Raw genomic sequence first — 26,204 nt, 5'->3', positions numbered from 1 at the left:
TTCAGAAAAGGCCATTTGTAGTCACATTTTCACACCATGAGATTTAATAGTTTAGAGTTACTATAATGAACACATTCAAGTAACTAAAATATATTTATATTTTAATATAAAAGTGTAATTCAAATAAATGAACAGTGATTTCTCATTGAATTCACTGGTTTTTGTCTTTTCTCTAGAATATATATTTCTCAAAATATAACTTACAGATTGGTATCAAATTTAACAACTTTGGGTAGCATGTGTTCTAGAGTATGCTAATTGAATAACCAGAAAACCTCAGTATAGTTAGTATTTAGATATGACCAAATTTTTAATGACTATGCACCTTATAATTATCTTTCAAATTTTGAATCCAATTGAAATATATAGTTATACTGTGTATGTCACAATATTGATGTGTCCCTCTAAATAAAAGCTTGTTAACTTTGTTATTTATGACAATAATAGTAACTGGAAGTTTAATAAAGTGCAAAAACTCTTGAAATCACAATATAAATTTTTTCATAGGATTATAATATTTTTAATAAACTACAATACTTAAATGTGCTAGGGTCTGTTCTCTTTTCATAAGAGAAAAATACAAGTATTTAATAAGCCTAATGAAGACTAGCAATTTTGCATGCTGTCAGCCACTTTAATTTTCCACACTAGAGAGCATTTTCACTGCTATTTCGTAAATGTTTATCATTCTAACCACGTTTCATGTAAACCAAATCCAGGGCATGGCTAGTACCGTCCTCCCTCAGTTAGGTAGGAGGGCTTCGCTCAGAAACCTCCTCACCTCCTAAAATGCGACAAGCACATCTCTGCCAGTGGTTATGTCTCCTAAGATTTTTAGAGAAATATTAGTGTGAAATGAGAACTTCTAAGTATGAACAGAGCAACTGAGTATTATCACCTACCATTTTTAAAAGCAATATTGCTGGGAAAATCTGTGCTTTGTGGGAGGAAAGGAGTGTAACTGAACATTTTTCCTTTCAAGTAAACTTTACAAAGTTATTCATGTATACCGCATTCTAGGTCTGAGAATTTTATCCATATTTGAAGCATCTAGTAAGTGGAAAGATCATTTCAAATTTTGAGATGCTATTTTTATAAACATTTAAAAATATAAAGATTGTAAATAGACAAGATGAACCAAACAGATCCTTTCAGGAGCTCATCGTCCTGACAGCTCATTGGAGAGGGAGTGGAGATGTGCCCTGTTTAAGACCAGACGGCTTCATTCTCCTAACCCTGCTACCAGCAGGTTTATATTTATAAAATGTCAAATATTTGCATGCAAAGTAGAAAAATGATTAATCTTGTGAAAATACCAAAGAGCTAGATATTTAATGCACATACAAAAATAGGTGATATATGGTCTATATTTTCCACTTAGAAATACTGTTAAGATGCTTTAGTTATTTAATAAGACACTATATATTGTGTTTTGGATCCAAGATGTAGGGGGGGAAATATCTGATAGCCTCTCTCATATAGGGAGAGAGTGGATTTAGAATTTAATATGTAGAATTATTCATTTTATACAGGAGGAGAAACTGGAGTCTCATTTACAAAACTTGTCCACTCTTATGGCACCAACGTACAAGAAACTTGCACCTGATGCATATAATAATCAGGTAAGTTTAAATAATTATTGACGATGATTGGAACGGTTCACTTGCTCATTATTGATGACTAACCTACCTACTTCCAAAAATATTTTTGAAGCCGTGATTTTCCTTTATTTTTCTAACTTTGTCTCTTCCTAATTGTTGAAGCCACTGCAGCGTTCTGTTTCTGGTATATGAAAATATACCATCCAAAAGAGCATATTTTTTGGTCTTTTAGTCTGTAAAGATAATGAGCTTTTAAGGCTCACAAGCTTTTCTATCAGTCTTGTTCTCAAATGGATAATTTTGTCTCTGTAAGCAGACTTTGGTGATTAATTAAAATTATGTGACCCAGACTATAGGTTCTAACCACCTATCAACTGTTTCCACAGTCTATACATATAAAGCTATGGGTGCACTACTTTGTAAGTATACATACATGTGTCCAGATATGACAGGTTGCGCTAGATCCTTTTCTTTTTTTTGGCCTTGGCTCCATGAACCAAGCAAAAATATATATTTTTTCCTATTTTACCAGTGTGTTCTAGGCTGTGCCTATCTAGAAGGCTGGGTGACTTGTTCAGACTCATGGTGGGTGGGTGACTTCATGCTCATGAAGAAGGCAAAAGAGGGGCCAGCCTGGTGGCATAGTGAAGTTTGCATGTTCTGCTTCAGCAGCCCAGGGTTCGCAGGTTCAGATCCCAGGCGTGGACCTACCCACCACTCATCAATCCATGCTGTGGCAGCGTCCCACATACAAAATACAGGAAGATTGCCACAGATGTTAGCTCAGCAACAACCTTCCTCAAGCAAAAAGAGGAAGATTGGCAACAGATGTTAGCTCAGGGCCAATCTTCCTCACCAAAAAAAAAAGAAAGAAAGAAAAGGCAAAAGCAAAAGACCGTAAAGTCTTCCCTGTTTCGGTAACGTCAACAGCAAAAGCATTAAATGAAAACCTGTTCTGAACCAGACACTGTTTAGTCCTTGTGGATATAAAGACGAGCAATGTAGGCTCTCCGTCTTTAGGAATTCCTTGTTTAGAGGAGACGTGGATATGTGAAACAGCAATTTCAGAAGAAGACATAAGAGCTGGGATAGAGGTAGGCACACACTTCTGAAGGAAGAGACAGGTTTTCCCTGAAGGCAGAGTAGAGACGTAAGGTCACAAGTGGCCTTGGAGGCCATCTAGAGGTCTGTGAACTTTATCCTGTAGGTAAGAGGGTGACCACTGGGGGTTTGGGATGTATGTTGGGGGCAGGGGAGAGTGAAGTGATTTAATTTTAAAAGATCACTCAACAGCCAAATAAATGTAATATAACTTGGATTAGTGTAAGATTACATTAGAGAAAAAGTAAGCTATTGTAGTCTTTGGGCAAGAGATGTCAAGTCCTGAATTAAAGAAATGTCAGTAGTGATAGAGAAAAGGAAGTAAGTGTATGAAATATTTGAGGTAGAACTTCTAGAACTCAGTGACCAATTGGATTTAAGGATGAGCAAATGAGGCAATTTGAGGATCCACCAAATTTCTGGTTTGGACAGGTGGTTCTGTTAACAGCTGTCGGGAATCAGTGAGGAAAAGTAAGTTTAGGGGAGATGATGAATTTCATTTTGGATGTGCTGTTTTGACATACTTCTAGGATAATTAGATGGAAAATCAAGAGAAAAGTCCAGGCTAGTGCTGTAGATGGGGGAGTTATCAAAATGCGGGAAGGAGTTGAAGTTGAACACGTAGACGTGAAGGCAGTTTTTCACAGTGGAGATTGTAAAGAGGAGAAGGGCCTAATGGAATCGGGAGCACAGCCACATTTTAGGGGTGAGCAGAGGAAGAGAAACCAGTGAAGCAAGTGCTGGGTGAAGCGGTTCAAGATTTAAGGGAAGAGGGAATCTGACAGGTGGAGGAGAGCGGGAGGCGATGAGAAGGCTGGCAGAGCAGAGTGCACAGCAGCAGGGGCACGGGTGTGTGAAGGGCAGTGCATTTGCAGACATTGTCATTAATAACATGAACAACTCCCATGGGATTAGGTCAGTGAACATCACAGAGACAGGCAGGGGACCAATCCTAATTAATGATTTAGCTACTCTTGTTTCCCCTGTGAACATCAACACTTTCCCCACCCAAACCTCAATATTTTTTTAAGTGGGAGCAAAGGAGACAAATTTAATAATGATGGTCTGTTTATAAGCTGTTTTATGTCACAAATTTGGTTTTTAGAAATGGATGTGAATATCTATGAAAATTATTTTAAATGCTGTTAATAATAGTGAGATTAATAGTGTTATTTTATGACCATACCTATTTTAGTATCACAGAAAAGTATAAAGAATGCTTTGGTACTGTTGTAAAATAATTCTAGGTGAGAAACACAATAAATCAAGCTATAAAAAGAAGAAAATGAATTGAAGAAATTAAATGTTGCTAGATTTCAAGTTTGGCCATTTTCTGTTGAATGAATTTTTGTATAAGTATATTAATCCAATGGCTTTTAGCTGGGGAAAGGGACAGAATAACGAAGCATTGATGTTCTTTATACTCCTGTGATTCTTATTATAGACTGTCTCATACAAACCTGATTTTCTAAGCATTTATATTCTACCTTGTTACATTTTGTTTGGAGTATTTTATGCATTTCCTGAATCTGGAGTACCCAAAATACAAAGTTCCCCCAAATTTTTAAGTTATAACAAGATGATTAGGTATAATTTCTTAAATGTGTTTCAATATTTATATATGAATAAATGTGTAGATATACTAATCAGTGGGCATAAAGTTTCAGTTAAGCAGGATGAATAAGCTCTAGAGATCTGCTGTACAACATTTGTACCTGTAGTACAGTACAACAATAATGTATTGTGCACTTAAAAACTTGTTAAAAGGGTAGATCTCAAGTTAAATGTTCTTACCACAATAAATTACATATATACATATACTCATACATTAAAAATAGATGTAATGTCTATGTAAATTAAATCAATTAATGGCTGTGAATGGATAAGGTGTTTTTTATATTGCATGGTAGGTACTATTGGTAATATTCATCCATATATCTTACTATAGTTTAAAGATCCAAAAAACAGCCATGTGATCTTTCCACACAGTATATGGGAAGACCTTTTGAGGTTATGGATGCTGTCAAAACCTACCATTTGATTTTTGCCTTCTTCCCTCAACTGAATATATTATCTTTATTTCTCATATCTGAATGTTCTTCCGTGCTTTACTTCTTGATTTCATAGTTAAAGTCTTATTGCTAAAGTTAAGCTTCATTGGGTCTTCACAGAATTTCTTCTGTCAACTCCATGGAATTAGAACATAGGCTTTCTCAATTTAAATATTTTTTCTTTATATATATCCAGTAGACTTATATTTGATCTTTTATTTCTATGGTTGTCTTACCATTAAACTTTGGGCCTGAATTAGCAGGTTCAGATCTCAAAATCATGTGCTTTCATCATATATGGAGATGACATTTTAGGCCAATGGTGTCCAAGAGAACTTTCTATGACAATGGAAATATTCTCTGTCTACATTGTTCAGTGAAATAGCTACTAGCCACATGTGGTTATTGAACACTTGATATGTGGCTAGTGCAATTGAGTTAACGAATTTTTATTTTAATTTAATTAATTTAAATTTAAATAGCCACATGTGGCTAGTACCTACCATATTGAACAGCACAGCTTTACACCATCAGAAAGCCATGCACTTAGATTGTCTCACAGACATGGAGATGTATTTCCAGTGATCCATTCACAAATCCCTTCATTGGTATTTCTTGTGAGATGGCATATGTCTATCTGATGACCAACTAGATTTTATATACATTTCTATTAAAGGAACAGAATGAAGCTAACTAGAATACAGCATGGACTAAACAGTCACAAAGTACACAGAAATAGAATGGTCAACACCGTCACTTTCTTTTGGCCAGAGTCTTATAAGTTCCAGTATACGAATATGCTATGTGAACCAAATGGTAAATAATATTTGAGCCATCAAAAACTTTATCATGTTGTGAGTTCAGCTTCTAGCCATGATGGATTAACAGAGACTAGATTTACTTTCACACATTAAAAAAACAAAACAAAAAAAATATATGAAACAATGGCTTTTAGACATAGGACAATAAGAAGCACAAGATAGTAACACCAGAGAGGAGGGAAATGAAAAAGGTGAACCTATGATTACCCAGCCTTACTTCCTGAAGAGCACAATAGGCTCCAGGGCAGGGAGGAGGAACCTAAACAGACCCCAGGGTTATCTCTGTGTGAAGGAGACAAAGTTCAGCATTTGGGGAAGCCAAGGTGCTAGAATTCACCATTCAGGGTACCAGAGAGGAAATAGCTTCATTGAGAAGAGCTCCAGAGATCTGTAGAGTCTTCAGGTGAGTACTGAACAGTGCATGCCTGTGAAGAGATTACGAAGGCTGTGGAAAGAACCACCAAAAGGAACAGGCAGAATAATCCCTTGATTTCATACATGACCTGGAATTGTTCTTGTTAATATCATCCAGAAGGAAAAGACCTCCCTAGCACAGAAAATATCAGGTAGAGTATTCAGAATCTTATGGCCTTGGTAGCAGAAGTAGATTAGGCTATTCCGGTCCCAACTAAAAATGTTTAAAATCAAGACTTGAGGGCTGGCCTAGTGGTGTATTGGTTAAGTTCACCCACTCTGCTTTGGCGGCCCAGTGTTCGTGGGTTCAGATCTCAGGCATGGACCTACACACCACTTATCAAGCCATGCTGTGGCGGCAACCCACATACAAAATAGAGGAGGATTAGCACAGATGTTAGCTCAAGGCCAGTCTTCCTCACCAAAAAAACAAATAAATAAAATAAGTTTAAAAAAAAAAACTTGAAAGGATCAAGCTGATTCCAAGTAACTTAACAGCATCTCAGAACAAAAAATAAAAAAAAAAAAATCCCACAGACAAGAAGGTAAATTTTATAATGCCTAGCGTCCCATCAAAACTTACCAGGCATACAAAGAAATAAGAAAATATGACCCATAATGAAGAGGGGGAAAAAGCAATCAATAGAAATAGTTCCAGAAACGACATGTGATAAGAATATGTAGACAAGGACATTAAAATAGTTCTCATACATATATGCCATTTATTCAGGGCAACAGAGGAAAGTATGAGCATGATAAGGAAAGCCAAGAAGATATCAAGAAGACCCATTTGAATTTCTAGAGAGGAAAAATATATAATATCTGGATAAAAAAAATGCTAGATGGAATTAACAGCAGATTAGTGGACTTGAATACAGTAGAAATGTTCCAGTGTGAAATCAAGAGAAAAAGCAAAACTGGAAAAAAGAAAATAGATCAAAGGCCTATGGGACAATATTATTACACTAATATATGTGTAATTAGAGTCCCAGAAGGAGGTAGGGAACAGAAAAATATTTAAAGAAATAATGGCCAAAATTTTTTCAAATTTATTCAAAACTATAAACCCATTGATCCCAGAAGCTCATCAAGCCCAAATGGTGGGGGGGGGGGAGCGGGGGGGGCGGGGAGGGGAGGTTAAGAGATGAAGAAAACTACATAAAGGTACATTAAAATCAATTTGCTTAAAGTCAATGACAAAGAGAAAATGTAAAAAGCAGATGGAGAAAAAAATGACATATTACATATAGTGAGGAAAATGATAATAAACACAAGAGACAGAGGAAACTCAAGAGGAAAATGCAAGAAAGAGGACAGAGGAGAAACATCTTTAAAGTACTGAAAGAAAAAAAACTGTCAACCTAGAAATCTATAACCAGTAAAAACAACTCTCAAGAGTGAAGGCAAAATAAAGATTTGTTTTCAGACATATAAAAGCTGAAATAATTTACCACCAGCAGACTAGCACTTCAAAAATGTTAAAAGAAGCCCTTCAGTAGAAAGAAAATGATAACAGATAGAAATCTGGATTGACTAAAAGGAATGAAAAACATCATAAATGCTAGGTATGTCAGCAGAAAGACTTTATCTTAAAAATGTCTTTAAAATATAATTTGCTTTTTAAAAAATATATTAACAATGTACTTTGAGGTTTATAACATAGAAGTAGCACAGAGGCTGGGGAATTGGAAGTATACTGTTGGAAGGTTCTTTTATAGAGAGTGGTGTAATATTACTTGAATGTAGACTGTGAGAAGTTACAGAGTACACTGTAAATCTCAAAGCAAGCAGCTGCTAAAAAAAATGTATAGCTAATGCACCAGTAAAGAGATAAAAATGGAATCAATCCAAAAAAGTTTTTAAAAAGAATATGGAACCAAAAAAAAAAAGATAAGACAAATATAAAACAAATAGCAAGATGGTATATCTAATCCCAACCATATCAAAGACCCCATTAAATGGAAATGGTTTTTAACACTCCCAATAAAAGGCAGAGCTTGTGATATTGAATAATCACATTGATACTGAAGAAGTGTGTTGTTGAGAAAAGCAAGAATCAAGAAATATCATGCTAATATAAATCAAAAGAAAGCTGGAATGATTATATTAATAGCAGACAAAGTAGATTTCATGGCAAAGAATGTTATAAAGTTTAAAGAGGATCATTTAATGTGATGATAAAGAGAAAAGGGTCAGTTCATCAAGAGAACATGATAATCCTAACTATGTATGCATCTAATAACAGAGCTTCAAATTTTATTGAACATAAACTGATAGAGCTAAAAGAAGAAACAAATCCACAGTTACAGTCAGAGATTTCAATTATCTCTCTCAATAACTGTCAGAATTAATAGACAGAAAATCAGAAGGAGGGAAATTTGAACAACACTTTTAACCAACTTGACCTTATTGGCATGTATAGAACTCCCCACCCAGCAGAATCAACAATTTCAAGGGTACAAGGATGATTTACCAAGATAGATTATATTCTCGATCATTAAACAAGCATCAATAAATTTAAAAGCCTCCAAGTATGTTCTCTGACCACAATGAAATCAAATTAACTTAAAAATCTATACCAGAGGGATATCTACAAAATCCTTAAATATCTGGAAACTGAGCAACATATTTCTAAATGACCTATTGGCCCAGGAATAAATCACAAGGGAAATTAGAAAGTATTTCAAACTGAATGAAAATGAAGACATGACATTGAAATTTGTGAAATGCAGCTATAAAGCCTTGCTTAGAGAGACACTTCTATCACTGACCACTTATATTAGAAAAACATAAAGGCTCAAATCAATGATCTATGCTTCTAACCCAAGGAACTTGGAAAAAGAGAGCAGTTTTAGCCCTGAAAGGCAGAAGGAAAAAAAAAATAAAGATAAGCACAGAAACCAATGAAATAGAATACAGAAAACAAGAGAATAAATCACTGAAACCAAAAGCTAGTACTTTGAGTCAATTCCATCAGGAAAAAAGAGAAGACACAAATTGCCAATATCAAGAATTAGAGATAAGACATCACTGCAGATCCTACAGACATTAAAAGAAAAAGACATTATTAAAACTTTATGCCAATAAATTCAACAACTTAGATGAAATGGGCAGTCCTTGAAAAACACAAGTTACCAAAGCTTTATAAAGAAAAAAATGATACCATGAATAGTCCTATATCTATTAAAGAAATTGAATTTGTAGTTAAAAGCTTTCCCAAAAAGAAAATTCCAGGCCCAGATGATTTTCCTTCCAAATTTGACCCATTATTTAAGGAAGAAATAATAACAATTCGATGGAAACGCTTCTAGAAAATAGAAAATGAGTAAACACTTCCCAACTCATTCTATGAATCTGGAAATATCCTAATACTAGAACCAGACCAAGGCATTAAAGAAAAAACTACAGTCCAATGTTCTTCATAAATATTGATGTGAAAATTCTTAACAAAACTTTAACAAATTAGATCTGACTGTGTAAAAGGGATAATATATCACAACCAGATGGAGTTTATTTCAGGAACGCTTGGTTCATTTAACACCAAAAATCAGTGATTCACCATAGTAACTGGCATAACAGGGGAAAAAATATGATTATCTCAATAGATTTTAAAAGCATTTGACAAAATTCCACATCCATAGAAGGGAATTTTCTTCATCATACTTAATGGTGAAAGACTGAATACTTTACCCCTAAGGTTAGGAACAAGACAAAGACGTCCATTCTCACCACTTCTGTTTAACATCTAACTGGAAGTTTTAGACAGTGCAATAGACAAGAAACAGAAATAAAAAGCATAAAGATTGGATAGAAAGAAATAAAACTGTTCTTATTTATAGACAATATGCTTATCTACATAGAAAGTCCCAAAAAAATCTACAAAAAAAACTCCTAGAACTAATAAATGGTTTAGCAAAGTTGCAAAGTACAAAAATCAATTGTATTTCTATATATTAGCAATAAACAATTAAAAATTGAAATGAAAATGAATAGCAATTAAAATAGCATCAAAAATATGAAATTTTTAGGCATACATTTGACAAGAATGTGTAAGACCTGTGCACTAAAAACTACAAAACATTGCTGAGAGAAATTATAAAAGACCTAAATATCTGGAGAGCTATACTATGCTCATGGATCACAAGACTAAATATTGCTAAGATGGCAATATTCCCCAAATTAATCAGTAGATTCAATCTCAGTAGATGTTTTGAAGGAATCAACAAGGGGATTCTAAAATATATAGAAAGAAATACAAAGGACCTGGAATAGTCAAACAGTTTTTTTAAAAAAGAACAGAGTTTGATGATTTATACTCCCTGATTTCAAGATTTACTAAAAATCTACATTTACTAGTAATTCAAGACAGTTGGTATTGGTATATGTACACATACATACACAGACACACGCCAACACACCATTTTATACCAAAAGACCAGAATAGAGAGTCCAGAAATAGATCCAGTATATATGGTCAATTGGTTTTCAACAAAGATGATTCAATGAGGAAAGAATAATCTTTTTACTCAGTAGTATTTGGACAGTTGGATAGCCATATGGAAGAAAATTAACCTTGACTCTTAACCTCACACCATATATAAAAATTAACTCAAAATGGATCCATTTATATAAAATTCTAGAAAATGCAAACTAATCTGTAGTGACAGAAAGCAGATCAGTAGTTGCCTGGGAACAAAGAGGAAGGCATGAATTACAAAGGGGTATGAGAAAACTTTTGGCAGTGATGGATATATACAGTATTTTGATTGCGGCAATGGTTTCATATATACATATGTCAAAACTCATTAAATAGTATACCTTAAATATATGCTATTTAATGTATGCCAATTATAACTCAATAGCACTGTAAAATAAAAACTTTACCATGTCAAGAGATTTGCTCTATTTTTGCGTCATTCCATTGTATTTCTGGATATAAAATATGCAACGTTTTTTAAAGTTCTAATATAGCCTAAATACTAAGGAGTCTTTTGACCTGTTCAGTGCACAGATCTTGTACTTCTTTGTCAGATGTATGCCCAAGAATTTCAAATGCCTAAGTACTTACCCACTCACACACATGCTTTTATTTTTCAGATTGAATATGAACACAGAGCACCCGAGTGCCGTCTGGGTCTGAAAGAAGGCCGTCCATTCTCAGGGGTCACCGCCTGTTTGGACTTCTGTGCTCACGCCCACAGAGACTTGCACAACATGCAGAATGGCAGCACCTTGGTGAGTGGAGCTGAGGACAGATTGGCAGCAGTCCTGTTGAAGAGCGGAGGGCTGCAAGTTACGGCACTACATTAGAGTAATATGTTCTCTGCGGTTGTCACTGCCCAGCGGTGTTTTCATGAATGAAGTGCTTGTTTGGCATAACTAGTACTCTCATAAAAGGTTGGCACGTTCATGGAAAACTGTGTTGACAAGCACATGGAAATCATGGAAATTCTTGGTGCTAATCTAAACCAGTGACTATGCGTTGCCAGCTATAATTAGCTGCCAAAAAAATCCTTCAAAATTCAGTATCAGATATCTGGTAGGTTATAATCAGTTACGCAAAAAGCCATATTCAAGCCAAGGTACCAATTCACCTTCCAGAGACAAGTACAAATGAAAAATGCATCGTCATTCTCACAGTAACTACTATAGAAGGTTCCAAGTGTGAAAGAGCCCATTATGACAACATATTACAGCGGGTGAAATGGATTGGGCCTTATAATTGGAGGCTATGATAAGGGGAGAAAAGGGATCCAGTCTTAGGATGGAGCAGTGTTCCACACTGACAGATTCCAGGGTGAGGCCTTGCTTACAGACGGATGCTTCAGAGTGGAGATAAATAATGAAAAAGTTCAAGTGAGGAAACTATAAATTAATAATCTAATGATTCATCAACATGGATATAGGTGAGTTGAGGAAGATGATCAATGAGACTTAAGATGAAGGATAGAAGAGAGAAACTAAAGTGTTATTCTAGGGTAGAAAAGAATTCGAGGAGGCAGTAGACAACAGTAGAAGTGATTTGAGGAAACCGCTGCGAAGTGTTTGTTGAGAAGCAGAGAAGGTATTGGTTTAATGGTCTAGAGCAGGGTCGGAAAACTTCTTTATTAAAGGCAAGATAGTAAATATTTTAGGCTTTGCAGGTCACACAGGGTCTCTGTCACATTCTCTGTTTGGGGTTTTTTAATAAAAAATTCTTTCAAAATGCAAAAACTATTAGTTCTCTGGCCATACGATACCAGGCTGCAAGGCAGATTGGGCACAGGTCTTAGTTTGCTGACTTCTAATCCAGGAGAACAAACACAAAGTGTATCATCTGCAATATCAAAAATGATCACCAATCATGTGTTGAGCACTGCTCGTTGTTAGGAGGCTCTGCTAGATTCTGGGAAGTAGACGAAGTAGGTAATAGCCGGAGCTCTAGTAGGGCCTGAGGATGACCACATTTCACTCCAGCAAGGTGATGGAGAGGGGGCAGAGGATGGGATAGATGATTTGAATGAAGAGGAATTTGCCTCTGATGGGTCACAGGTTCTGTGAGGTGAAATGGACAGAAGCACGGGATAAGAAGGACTGAGTAGGGACAATTGTGTGTGGGAAAAGATGACAAGTGCTCAGAGACATGGATTTGGAAGACTTTTATGTGTGAGAAGTGAAAACTCATTTTAATACCATCTCATGTTAAACTTATTTATAAAGGTAAGTCTGTTATAATCACAATCACATTCCTTTCAAGAGTATCTTCCAGTGATTTTATATTACCTTAGATTTTAAATAACCATGGTTACATTTTCTCCATTAATCAAAAATACTAAATGCTAAAAGCCTAGTATTTTAGAACCAACAAATAATCTTTCATCAAAACCAATATGATTGTGGCTAACAAAAGAAAAAGAGTACCCTTAAATTATCAACAGAAGTAGCTTTTTTTTTCCTTTTCAGAGTGCTGCCTGGTATGTAGTGATATTTCAGAAGGAAATGAGAGAGAAGAGAAACAGTAAGTTAGATTTAACAGAGCACAGAGAAGGGGAGATAGGGGAGAAATAGTGTTAGGTTACATGTGACCAGGATCAGCTGAACCTTCAGTTTTACATTATTTCGATTTCACTTTGGGATCTTGTGGAAATTTCTTAAACACACTGAAGGAGAGTTAGGAGTCAAGTGTGAGGAAAGATGTGAAATATCTCTGCGTACAAAAGTATGAGATAAGGTGAGTGTGATATTCCCAAACACAGAGGAAGCCATTTGGTAGAAGAAACTTTTGGCCTGGTTTTAAAAAGGCTTCACATGAAAAGTGGGAGACTGCTTCATTTTGCTGGGAGTGTTGCTTCTTCCCTTAGAGTCAGAAATGTATGTGAAGAACAGAGTCACCACAGGTAACAGTTCCTGATAGACAAGTTTGTGCTATTTTTTTTGAGTCTATCTCCCTGTACCATGTTGATGCGGTCGTTAATCACAGGCAGGCATGGTTTCATGGTAACATGCACGTCACTGATCTGATCCAGTTGGCCACCACTACAAATCTAAATCCTGAGAGGGAGAAAGACACACACACACACAGAGGAACACACACACACGGGAACACACCCACTCTCCTCTTGGACTGAAGCTGAGGCTGTCCTGTCTCTCTCCCTGCCAGGTGTGCACCCTCACAAGAGAAGACAATCGAGAAATTGGAGGGAAGCCCGAGGATGAGCAGCTCCACGTTCTGCCTCTCTACAAAGTCTCTGACGTGGATGAGTTTGGGAGTGTAGACGCTCAGGAGGAGAAAAAGCGAAATGGTGCCATTCAGGTACTGAGTTCTTTCCGGCGGAAAGTCAGGATGTTAGCAGAGCCAGTCAAGACGTGCCGACAAAAGAAACTGGAAGCCAAGAAAGCCGCGGCTGAGAAGCTGTCCTCCCTGGAGAACAGCGCAAATAAGAGCGAGAAGGAAAAGCCAGCCTTGTCTCGTGCAAAACAGACTGAAAATGGAAGCCAGGCTAAACAGTTGGCAGGTAAATTTAACGTGAAGCGTTGTAGAGACATGTGTCATATGATACTTATGTTAAAAACGAACGTTCATTTGGAAGGTTACGTTCAATCACAGTCTCAGTTCTGCACCAGAATCTTCTCTCCAGAGCAAGGGACAGGCTTTGCTCTTGGAGATGGCAATGAGATATCATACCATCAAGCCCAGATTGATGGGGAAGTTTGGATTTTATTCTATAATAAATGGCAAAGTTTTATGATAGGTAGTAATATGGTGAAATTAGCATTAATCTAGCAGTGGCAGGTAGGCCAAACTAGAGGTGGAGGAGACAGATTCAGTAAACCAAGGGTGAGGTCATAAGAGCTTGAATGTGGCAGTAGCAATGAAGATTTAGCAAAAATGATGGAAGTGAATTCTTCCAAAATAAATATCAATACATTGACGACAAAACTTTGGAATAGAGAAGAAAAATTTAAGGATGACAACAAAGTTTTAAGCCTAGATAACTAAAACAGTACTGTTTATTGAAATAAGTTTGAAAATAGGATTTATGGGGGTGGAGGAGAACAAGATTTTTTTCCTCAGTGATATTGAGTCTGAGATTTAGGAAGGGGATCCACATGTAGTTATCCTATAAGCTTGTAGCCATCAAAATAGATCACATCTATAGAAGCAGCAATAGGGCATTATTTATCAATACTAAGTTGATATTTTCTTTCCAGAGCCCCTTGCTTTATGTCTGCAGTTAATACTCTAAAAAATCATACAACAATGTAATGTCTGTATCCAAATTTTAGTGATGGTATTGGCCTGCCATTATCAAAAGAAAAATGTGTGTCTTTTAAGTGTAGTGTACCAATTTGCTTAGAACCAACCATTTTTGCTTCACAAAGTCAAATTTCCTTACCGGTTTTTCAAAGCTCAGAGAAACTAATTTAGAATAATATGCTAAAGATGTTTAATAAGTATTTGTTGATTGGTTGACTTGCACTAAGAGAAGTAAACCCTGTTCTCTCCCTGGTAGCTCCTCTCAGTCAGCTGTAAAGTGAAGTCGGGTGGAACTTGTCTGTGGTCCCGTCTAACTGGATTCTGTGGTCATTGTTTCAATTCTGGACTGCCACTGCAGCTCCATTTATCTGCTCTTATCTCATATTACTTTTTTAGTGAGGTCATGAAACAGAAGTGTGACTTTTAAAAGTTTTACTTACAAGGCTGAAATTTTCTTAAAGTTTTATGTGCAACCATATAAATTTCCTTTCTGGAAAGTGTGCTAATGAAAAAGGGATTGCCAATTATACAAGGTGCTTTGAGTGTTTAAATGAATGTCTTTCTTTTTCTCATAGCACTGCTGAATCTTCCACAACAAATTTTATACTACTTTATTTTAACTATTTAACAAATTTTATTGCATGCCAGGCAATGGATAAATAAAGTGAAATAAGACATGGTCCCTTCCCTCAAGGAACTACTTTGCAGTGGGGTGAAGAGGGGACTAAAAACGGATATTTACAATAGGTTATGACCATGGCTTATCTGACTTGTGTTTGCAGGGGATATCACAAAGCACTGGAAGGTGAAGTCATAGAGGCTTCCTTGAGGAGGGGATGACTGTGCCGAGGAAGGGCAGGGAGGTGGGGTGGAGGGAGGAGGGCGCTTCAGGCAGGCAGTGAGGCACACTCAAAGCACAGATGCTGCAGGGGATGTGATGCTCGCAATGAGATGGCTTCTGGATGTTGGTTACATATTTCTTCACTTACCAGATTGTACTGTTATAAGGTCTGCCGTTTTATTTCTAAAACTTTAGACACAAAAAATTATGCCAGACATTATCAGAACCCTGACTTTGCCCTTGTCCTTGTTTGGTGGGGGTTGCATAATCCTGGTGGTGGTCCTCATGTGCATTTAAGCACCTCACCAGCTTTCGTAAAATACTCATGAAGCATGTTTGTCCCCGCTCTCTCTTGTCCTGTCCACAGAACTTCTGCGACTTTCAGGACCAGTCGTGCAGCAGTCTCAGCAGCCCCCGCCCCAGTCCCAACCCCAACAACTACAGAAGCAGCCTCCGCAGCCGCAGAAGCAGCCCCCACAGCCCCCACCGCCACAGCCCCCACAGCCGCAGCGACCCCAGCAGCCGCCGCATCACCCCTTGACCAGCGACCCTCAGTCAGAGGCTGTCAACTCTTACTCTTCTGGATCCTCCAATCTATATATGAGACGGTCCCATCCAGCTAGTCCTTATCCAGGCTCTTCGCACACCTCAGATATTTATGGAGGTGCCAGCCCTCTCAGCCTCTATTCCACCTCCTCCCAAGCTACAGGTTCATATTTGAATTCTTCTAATCCCATGAACCCCTACCCTGGGCTGTTGAATCAGAATAACCAGTATCCATCATATCAGTGCAATGGGAATGTATCAGTGGACGCCTGCTCCCCATATCTGGGTTCCTATTCTCCCCAGTCTCAGCCCATGGATCTATATAGGTATCCAAACCAAGACCCTCTCTCAAAGCTAAATCTACCACCCATCCATACACTTTACCAGCCGAGGTTGGGAAATAGCCAGAGTTTTCCTTCTCAGTACTTAGGTTACGGAAACCAAAGCATGCAGGGAGGAGCCTTCAGCAGCTGTACAATTAGAGCAAACACACACCATGCAGGGACGTTCCCTCCTTATTCCACTCATGAGATGGATGGCCACTTCATGGGAGCCACTGCTAGACTGCCACCCAATTTGAGCAATACAAACATAGACTATAAAAATGGTGAACATCACCCATCTTCTCACATAATCCACAACTATGGTGCAGTGCCGGGTTTGTTCGACAGCTCTCTTCACGCCCTGTGTCTCCAGAACCAGGAGAATGACATGCTTTCCCACACAGCTAATGGGTTGTCTAAGTTGCTTCCAGCTCTTAACCATGATAGGACTGCGTCTGTCCAAGAAGGCTTACACAAGTTACAGGATGACGGCAGTCAGGAAAAGCACCCTTCTGCCGCCGAGGACAATGAGGAGGTCTGGTCAGACAGTGAGCAGAGCTTTCTGGACCCTGACATTGGGGGCGTGGCTGTGGCTCCAACTCACGGGTCAATTCTCATCGAGTGTGCAAAGCGCGAGCTTCATGCCACAACCCCTTTAAAGAACCCCAACAGGAATCACCCCACCAGGATCTCGCTTGTCTTTTACCAGCATAAGAGCATGAATGAGCCGAAACATGGCTTGGCGCTCTGGGAAGCCAAAATGGCTGAAAAAGCCCGTGAGAAAGAGGAAGAGTGTGAAAAGTACGGCCCAGACTACGTGCCTCAGAAAACCCATGGCAAAAAAGTGAAACGGGAGCCCCCTGAGCCACATGAATCTTCCGAGCCCACTTACCTGCGCTTCATCAAGTCCCTTGCTGAGAGGACCATGTCCGTGACCACAGACTCCACAGTGACTACATCTCCGTATGCCTTCACTCGGGTCACAGGGCCTTACAACAGATACATATGATGTTGCCCCTTGGGGTGGTTACCTCATGTGAAAAGACCACAACCAACCTGTCCGTAGTGTAGTTCTCATGACCTGGGCGGTGGGGAAAGGACATGGTATTCATGACAAATGTGGTGGGAAGAACCTCAGCTCACCAGCAAAAAAAGAGGTCATCTCACCATAGCACTTAATTTCCACTGACGCCTAAGTGGTCACAGATGGCGTCTAGGCAAAAGACCAAAGCATTCTATGCCAGAAGGAGGTGGGGAAGAAGGTGTTGCACAATTTACATTTTTAAACACTGGTTCTATTATCTGACAAGATGATGTGTAAAGGTGACTTTTTTCCCCTTACAACACCACACATCTGTGACCACTTTTAATAATACCAAGTTTGCATAGTCATGGAACACAAATCAAACAAGTACTGTAGTATTACAGTGGCAGGAATTTTAAAATACCATCTGGTGCTGAACATATGATGTACTGAAATACTGGAATTATGGCTTTTTAATATGCAGTTTTTACTGTAATCTTAATATTAACTTTTATTTATCAAAATAGCTACAGTAAACATAAATGAATAGACAGTAAAACACTGAATTTGTTTGGATGTTCTAAGAAATGGTGCTAAGAAAATGGTGTCTTTACAGTTGAAAATTTAATGCCTTTATATCATCAAGATGCTATCAGTGTACTGCAGTGCCCTTGAATAATAGGGTACCTTTTCATTCAAGTTTTTATCATAATTACCTATTCTTACACAAGCTGAATTTTTAAAATGTGGACATTGTAAAGGCCTCTGGATTTTGCTCATCCAGTGCAGTCCTTTTAGGACAAGAAACGTATCTATGTACATATCTACACACGCATATGTATATGTGTACACACATGTATATATGGATATTTTAAATGGTGTTTTAGAAGCACTTTGTCTACCTAAGCTTGGACAACTTGAACAATGCTAAGGTACTGAGACGTTTAAAAAGAAGTTTACTTTCATTTTAGAATGCAAAGTTGATTTTTTTTAAGGAAACAAGGAAAGCTTTTAAAATATTTTTGCTTTTGGCCATGCATCTACTGATGAGCAATGTGTCCATTTTTAATACAACCAGTTACATCCAAAATGGGGCTTACTGGATCCAAGGGAATACATCAGTCCACAAAACACACGTTCTCTGGTGCTCATCTCACATGCTATACTGTAAAACAGTTTTATACAAAATTGTATGACAAGTTCATTGCTCAGATATGTAGAGGTTTAAGAATTTTCTCTTAACTGCAGGTAATAATTAACTGCATGCTGCAGACGCAACAAAGCTAGTTCACTTCAGCCCATGCTATTTTTTGGCTCTGTATGCTCTTCAGCGAACTGAACGGCAGTCTGCCTTTGTGTTGATAATTGTACATTGTGATGTTGGCATTTCTTAGCTTAAATGTCCTCTTTACCAGGAAGATTGAGCAGACGGATGCCTGCATAAGATGAATAAACAGGGTTAGTTCCATGTGAATCTATTAAAAAAAAAAAGGCAGCTGGTTTGCTGTGGTGGTTTTAAATCATTAATTTGTATAAAGAAGAAGTGAAAGAGATGTACAGTAAGTAAATTAAATTGTAAACGAAACTTTTGTAACGCAATGCTTTAGTATTTTAGTACTGTAAAAATTTTAAATATATATATAAATATATATATATGGATTTGAAGCAGAATTCACATCATGATGGTGCTACTCAGCCTGCTACAAAGATATCGTAATGTGAGCTAGGAATGCGTAAAGGTTTGAGTGACGTTCCTACTTGCCATATACCTCAACACTAGTGTGGCAATAGGACGTTGAGCTGGGGGTGAAAGCTTACAGCATTGTGTACCATCATTCTTTCCAAGTCTCTTTTTATTATTAAAAAAGCATACCTTTTCAATACTTGATTTCTTAGCAAGTATAACTTGAACTTCGACCTTTTTGTTCTAAGAATTCAGGGATATTTCAGCTCATGTTCTCCTTATGCCAACGTGTCACCTGTGTTTATGTAAAATTGTTGTAGGTTAATAAATATATTCTTTTTCAGGGATTTAACCCTTTTATTTTGAATCCCTCCTATTTTACTTGTATATGTCCTGATGTAACTAAAACTAATTTTGTAAATCTGTTGGCTATTTTTATTGTAAAGAAAAGCATTTTAAAAGTTTGGGGGGATCTTTTGACTGTTTCAAGCAGGAAAAAAATTCCATGAAAATAGAATGCACTGAGTTGATAAAGGGAAAACTGTAAGGCAGGAGTTTGGCAAGTGGCTGTTGGCTAGAGTCTTTCAGCTCTCTAAATAAAGATGTTTTCATCCTGTAATCAGATCCCTGAGAACGTCGCTACATGTGAAGACACTTAGGGGTATGGTGTGCAGTCGGCTGCACAGTTCCTTTCTGGTCTAAGTACAGTTTTGCTTACTAACATTTCAGATTCTTAATCGCAGGAGGCCTCTGAGTTTTATTGGTCAAATCTTTATAACATGGCTTTTGTCTTTTAGAAAAATTTCCCCAATTTTTGGCTATGACCAGTTTAAACATTTCAAAAATTTGTGCTTTCCATACATCAAACCACATGATTTTAATATTTTGCATATACCATCTATCTGACCCCAAATATTTGATTACTACATGCACATTTGTTGGCTCTGAGCCAGCCATCCCTATATGAGTATTTGACTTCTATTTCATCCACAGTCATTTGTCAAACTGCTGGCCAACAAGAGAAGGAAGTGGTTTGGGGGTTGGGGAGAGCTTAGTTAGGGAAGAGGAGAGGAGATTGAGTGGCATATTGTAAATATCAGATCTATAATTGTAAATATCAAACCTGCCTCAGTTAGAATGAATGGAAAGCAGATCTCCAATTTGCTTACATAGGAATATCAGGTTGACTCTATAGCCATACTTGAAAATGCTTCTGAGTGGTGTCAACTTTACTTGAATGAATTTTTCATCGTGATTGACGCACAGTGGTATACAGTTCACTTCTAAAGCTAGTAGTTAACTTGTGTAGGAAACTTCTGCAGTTTGACACTAAGATAATGAACTCTGTGTGCATTTTTCTATGCTTTTTTTTAAAACTTAGTTTCATTTCATTTTCATGAGACGTTTGGGTTGTCTGTAAAATCTGAGGATGGTTATAAATACTGTAAGTATTGTAATGTTATGAATGCAGGTTATTTGAAAGCGTTTATTATTATATCATTCCTGATAACGCTATGTGAGTGTTTTTAATAAAATTTATATTTATTTAATGCACTCTAAGTATTGCCTTGTTGAAGTTTCTGTTTACTGCCTGAATTACTGCCACCTCAATGAGGCAAAAGGGAGTAAAATATATTTAAGGTAATATTCCAGGTAATGAAGGCCAAAATATTTCTCTGGTTGAGTAGTCCAGATATTCAGCTTACTTCTTTTCCCCGGCTGCCTTTTCAGCCTGTTCTGTCTGTGTGCGGCCAGTGGGAGTCAGGGATGGAGGGGCAGCACTTCTGCTGGCCTCAGGTGGCCCGTCCCTCCTGGCGTGTGGCCTGTGAGGCCCTTCAGCGACAGCGGGGGCCCCGGGGTTGAGTCCACACAGCTGAGGCTTGAGCCGGCCCTCTTCTCAGATTCTTGTCTTCCTCTTCGCGTCCCCTCTTCCCGAGGAAGATTCCAGTGTCTGGCAAGAGGAGTGGGGAGAGGTGGCCAGGGCAGCCCCAGACAAATGTGCAGGTCCTCACCCATCCCATGGGGCTGCAGGAAGCTGGAGGCTAGGCTATCCTCACCTCCGCCCCTTCTCTGTCGTGCGGATCACCGCCACACAGCACGGTGTACGCCTGCTGAAATACTTCCTAGAAACACAAGATACTGAGCACAGTTACTAATTACAGTTATGTGAGTCTTCCAACCTCCCCCACCCCTCCCCAAACTGTCAGAGATATCATTTTCATCATGCATGAAGTAAGGGAATTCCCTTTCTCGTATTTCTCTCTCTGTTCAGTCTGAGCCAAATTTGATTTAAATAGTCCTTCTTGAGCCCAGGAATGACTGCCATGTAGTAACCTTTGAGCTCGTTGACTAGTTGACCCCTCCAGGGCTCTGCTCAAAGCAGGGCATTAAGAGAAGAAGCAACTTCACTGTTAACAAGCAGTGAGCCAACGATTTGATTTCTTTTTTTCATTTCAACCCTCTAGGGGTGTTGTCAACCCTCGCTTCACCGTCCATCCTCTGGCTGAACGTGGGAAGCTCCTACTCTTCACATTTGCTAGTCTCCACTGCCCAGGGAAAGGGGAATTTAAGATTCTGTGAACTCAAAAGCTTTTCCTGCTAGATCCCCATCCCAATCCCAACTCGGGGAGGCTGGCAATGCTGGTGCGCTGTGAATGAAGGCGCCGGCAGGTGGACTTGAACAGTGACAGCTGGAAAGGACAGGTGAGCCAGCGTCCACAAAGCCCTGTTGGCCCCTGGCCTCCTCTGGAAATGACAGCCAAGAATGAACCTTTCATGACGCAGGCCTGCACACGACTGCCCTTGCTCCTGTCCTGGGCCTCCTGAGTTGGCTGATTGTAAAAACCCTCCTGCTTGGGGTCACACCAGCTTGCCTTGGACTCCCGCCAAGTTCTACTGCTCTGCACTCCGTCTGCTGTGTGAGAACCAGCCTCAGTGAGCAAAGCCCTTCTTATTCATCAAGGCACCTACTCCTCAAGCTGCTGAGAATTTTACGTTGGTTTTGCCGGTTTAAAGGCCATCAGGAGGGGAGTTTCTGGCAGAAAAGGCAGGCTGGGGCATCTCGCCTTTCCTGTCACCATGAGGGGCAAGTGCTTGTTGCATGAGGACACAACTTCAGTCAGGCTGCTGGCTTCCCTGGAAAGGGTGGGGCACTTCCTCCCTGCCCCCTCCCTCCCCTGAGAAATGCTCTCCAGTTGTCACAGCGGTGAGAAAAGATGCTCAGAAGAGAATTGACTGCAATTATAGATTATTTCAGTTTTACCACACTCTTCAGTTTCAAAGAACTAGGATACTTGTTCCCATATATTCGAGGCCCCCTGCCTGCTTTTCCCTCTCTTCCAGGCAATCCCTCACAGATTTCTCTGTCCACTCCGACACTAACGCCTGAAAGCAGCCGCCTTTTTCTTGCATATACTCTCTGTGACTGCGCTTTCTTTCCGGGCTTCCTTTCATGCTGTTTCAAAAGGAACTTCTCTACTCAATTTGACATCTTACTCTCTAATCAAGTCTGAATTCAAACTGAAATGAAATTTCTACTTAGGTCTTGAGTACAATGGTAGTTACATAAAGATGCCCCACTTCTTCCCTGCCCCCTCAAGAAGGAATCAGGTCATTTAAATCCGCTGAATTAAGGATTTAGAGGCATAGTCACTGAGCAAGCTTTTATCCCTGCACAGAGGGGTCACGTTAAGAGAGATGTGGGTGTTGATGCAGGTGGAGCCCAGCACTTCCCTCTCTCTCTCTCTCTCTCTCTCTCTCTCTCTTTCTCTCTCTCAGCCTGGAGAGAGAGAGAGACACACACACACACACACACACACACACACACACGGGGCGGGGGTGGGGGGTAGCTTCAGGGAGCACGATGAAGTACAAGCCACGGACGAGTGAAAAGCACCGGCTTTAGCGCAGCCCTGCAGTCTTACTGGCTGTGTGCCACCAAGCCTCATCGGGGAAAATCAGAACAACAGTGCATTCCCCGTGGGGACGTAGTGAGGACTAAGGAGAGTGGAAAGCTTCAAGCACAGAGTAGAACAGACATTGTTCTCACAAAGTTTTCCTCTATCTCCCTCCCTCCTCTTGCTTCACACTAGGAGGATCATTCCACTCACCATACCTTCTGCTCACCTGGCTGACTCCTGAGCCCCTCCCTTCTCCCCAGGGGCTGACCCCTAATTCCCTCACCTGACAAAACAGGTTTACATAACAACAGAAAAGCTCTTCATCATGAAGCATCACTAGGACCTCAAAGCTACAGAGAAGACAGTGACAAGACAGGAAATAACTCCCTGTCCTGAAATCTCATAGAGCCTCAAACCGATTTTCAGATGAGTGACTAATCCCTGGTGACTGAGAACTCCAAGAGTTGGAAAGACCTTGCAGTCTCTAACTTACCAAATACTCAAGGACTAGTAGAAGGCTCAAAGGATTTAAGAGTTAAAAGCAGAAGAAAAAAAATCAAAGAGAAAAAAAATAAATGAGGAAATTATATTTTTATTTCCATTACTTACAATGTCACCTACGAAGAGATGTATTTCATGGAATTAATGTTTATAATATCCATGTTCCAAATATGTGTATTAGAATAAAATATTTTTAAGGCAGAGTATGTTAAAATGGAAGGGAAACACTAGTTATGTTTTTTTAAATATTATGTATAACTGACATTAAGAGAATTTCATTTTTGTATTCCCTAGGAGATGACACACAACAAAGAAAGCTCTGGGCTCTGGTCCTGGCTCTGCCAGTTGCTGGTTGTGTGACCCTGGGCGAGGTGCTAGTCCTTCATCAATTTCTGCATCTGGAGAATGAAAATAATACCTATCTCACAGGTTTTTAAGAGGAACAAATGAGTTTATTTAAAGCTCATTGAAAGAACTAAAAAAAAAAGCCAGCTATTATAATTATGTTAATTAGTCAGCTGAAGCTGCTATTTCATACCATAGTGGTTTTATTTTCTGCATATTTTCAAGTCATTAGTCAGAAAGAGGAAATACTTACTAACTGTACAAAATCATGAATAAGCAGACTTGACTGAGATCTTAGAGGTCATCTTTCCCAACTCTGGTTTTATATAACTATTCATTCATTCATATATACATTTGCAAATAGTTTTGAGCATCCACTCTTAAAAATGTTGTCAGGCACGTTTCTCGGAGTTGGGCATCCAGCAATGAACAGAACCAGCAAGTCCCTGTGCTCTGGAGCTTCCTTCCCAGTTGGGACAGAGATACAGAGTAAATATGCAGGTGAGTGCTGTGAGCAAAGCAGAGTGAGAGGGAGGGCGGAGGGCTTCCTAAATATATGTTGGCCAAGGAAGTCTTACTGATAAGGAAACGCTTGATGGCACTGAAGATACGAACCATGTGGATATTTGAGAAAGTATATCAGGCATAGAGAACAGCAAGTACAAGGCCCTAAAGTGGGCTCACGAACACAGGAAGGCCATGGCTGGAGCCAAATGAGCGATGAAGAGAGTGGTGGAGGATAAGGTCCGATGGTGGAAGGCCCCCTTGTAGAGCATGGTAGGTCCTTCCACCTTTACTCTAAGTAGATGATGGTATTAGAACATTCTCAGCAGAGGAGGAACATGAGCTTATTTGTGTTTTAAAGGATAACTCTGTGTTAAAAATGGATTTTAAAAGGCAAAGACAGATCCAAGTTTATGAAGATAGAGGTCACTTCAAAATTTTAATCCAAAACATTCTTCTCCAAGACACATAAAAATAAAACTGTCTAAAACCAAAGACAAAGAGAGAATTTGAAAAGAGGCAAGTGAAAAAAAATTCTCTCATACAAAGGAACCCCCAAAAGGCCATCAGCACATTTCTCAGCAGAGACCTTACAGGCCAGGAGGGAATGGGATGATATAGTCAAAGTGCTAAAAGAAAGGAACTGGCAACCAAGGATGCTTTACCCAGCAAAGCTGCCCTTCAGAACTGAAGGTAAAATAAAGACTTTCCCTAATAAACAAAAGCTGAGGGAATTCATCACCACTAAACCAGCCTTACAGGAAATGCTAAAATGAGTTCTTCAAGTTGAAAAAAAAAGGATGCTAATTACTTACATGAAACATATGAAAATATACCACATATGGTAAAGTTAAGCATATAATCAGATTCAGAATACCCTAATACTGTAATATGGTGATGCCAAATACTTCACTCTGGAATAAAAGTTAAAGCACAAAAGCATGAAAATAGCTACAGCTTCAACAATTTGTTAATGGATACACAATAAAAAAGGATGGTAAATGATGACATCAGAAACACAAAAGGAGGGAGTAAAAGGACAGAGTTCTTATACGGGGTCAAAGTCAAACTGTTCTCAGCATAAAGCTGGCTGTTCTGTCTGCAACATGTTTTATTAATCCTCATGGGAACTACAAAGCCAAAATCTACAAGAGATACGCAAAGATAAAGGAAAGAGAATCAAAGCATTCCACCAGAGAAAATCATCAATACATAAAGGAGGGCAGCAAGAGAGGGACAAAGCAACAAGGAAACTTTAAAACAGCTGGACAACAATTATAAAGAGGGCATTAGTCAGTCCTTACCTATCAATAATTACTCTAAATATTAATGGATTAAATTCCCCAATGAAAAGGCACAGAGTGGACAGATGGATAAAAAACAAGACCTAACTGTATGCTGCCTACAAGAGACTCACATCAGCTTTAAGGACACATACAGGACAAATGAAGGGATGGAAAAACATATTCCATGCAAGTGGAAGCCAAAAGAGAGCAAGAGTAGTTATACTAATATCAAAAAAAATAGACTTTAAGCCAATAACAGTAACAAGAGAAAAAAGGGGTCAATTCATTGATAAGATAAAGCAATCATGAATATATATGCAGCCAACATTAGAACACCTAAACATATTAAGCAAATACTAACAGATCTGAAGGGAGAAACAGACAATACAGTAATAGGAGGAAACTTCAACACTCCACTTTTAACAATGGATAGATCATTCAGACAGAAAATCAAAAAGGACATGTTAGACTTCAACCAAACTTTAGACCAAACGAACCTAACAGACATAGACAGAACATTGATTCA

The 26,204-nt window shown here is 38.7% G+C and overlaps 1 protein-coding gene across 3 annotated transcripts in view; it reads left to right on the top strand.

Moving 5' to 3' along the window:
* Positions 1-20,703, top strand: part of TET2 (tet methylcytosine dioxygenase 2) — a 125,065-nt gene extending 104,362 nt beyond the window's left edge. For all 3 annotated transcript variants that reach the window (XM_004426613.3, XM_087437792.1, XM_087437793.1), the window contains 4 exons: positions 1,533-1,622; positions 11,086-11,223; positions 13,628-13,982; positions 15,934-20,703. In XM_004426613.3, coding sequence (XP_004426670.1) covers positions 1,533-1,622; positions 11,086-11,223; positions 13,628-13,982; positions 15,934-17,444 — 2,094 coding nt within the window. In that variant the 3' untranslated portion in view covers positions 17,445-20,703. The remainder of the gene's footprint in view (positions 1-1,532; positions 1,623-11,085; positions 11,224-13,627; positions 13,983-15,933) is intronic.
* The last annotated feature ends 5,501 nt before the right edge of the window (positions 20,704-26,204 follow it).

Source organism: Ceratotherium simum, chromosome 12 (genome assembly GCF_057802395.1).
Source record: "Ceratotherium simum simum isolate JZ-2026a chromosome 12, ASM5780239v1, whole genome shotgun sequence".
NCBI lineage: Eukaryota > Metazoa > Chordata > Mammalia > Perissodactyla > Rhinocerotidae > Ceratotherium > Ceratotherium simum.
The sequence above is the reverse complement of the archived record's forward strand: the minus strand, read 5'-3'. Positions and strand labels throughout refer to the sequence as shown.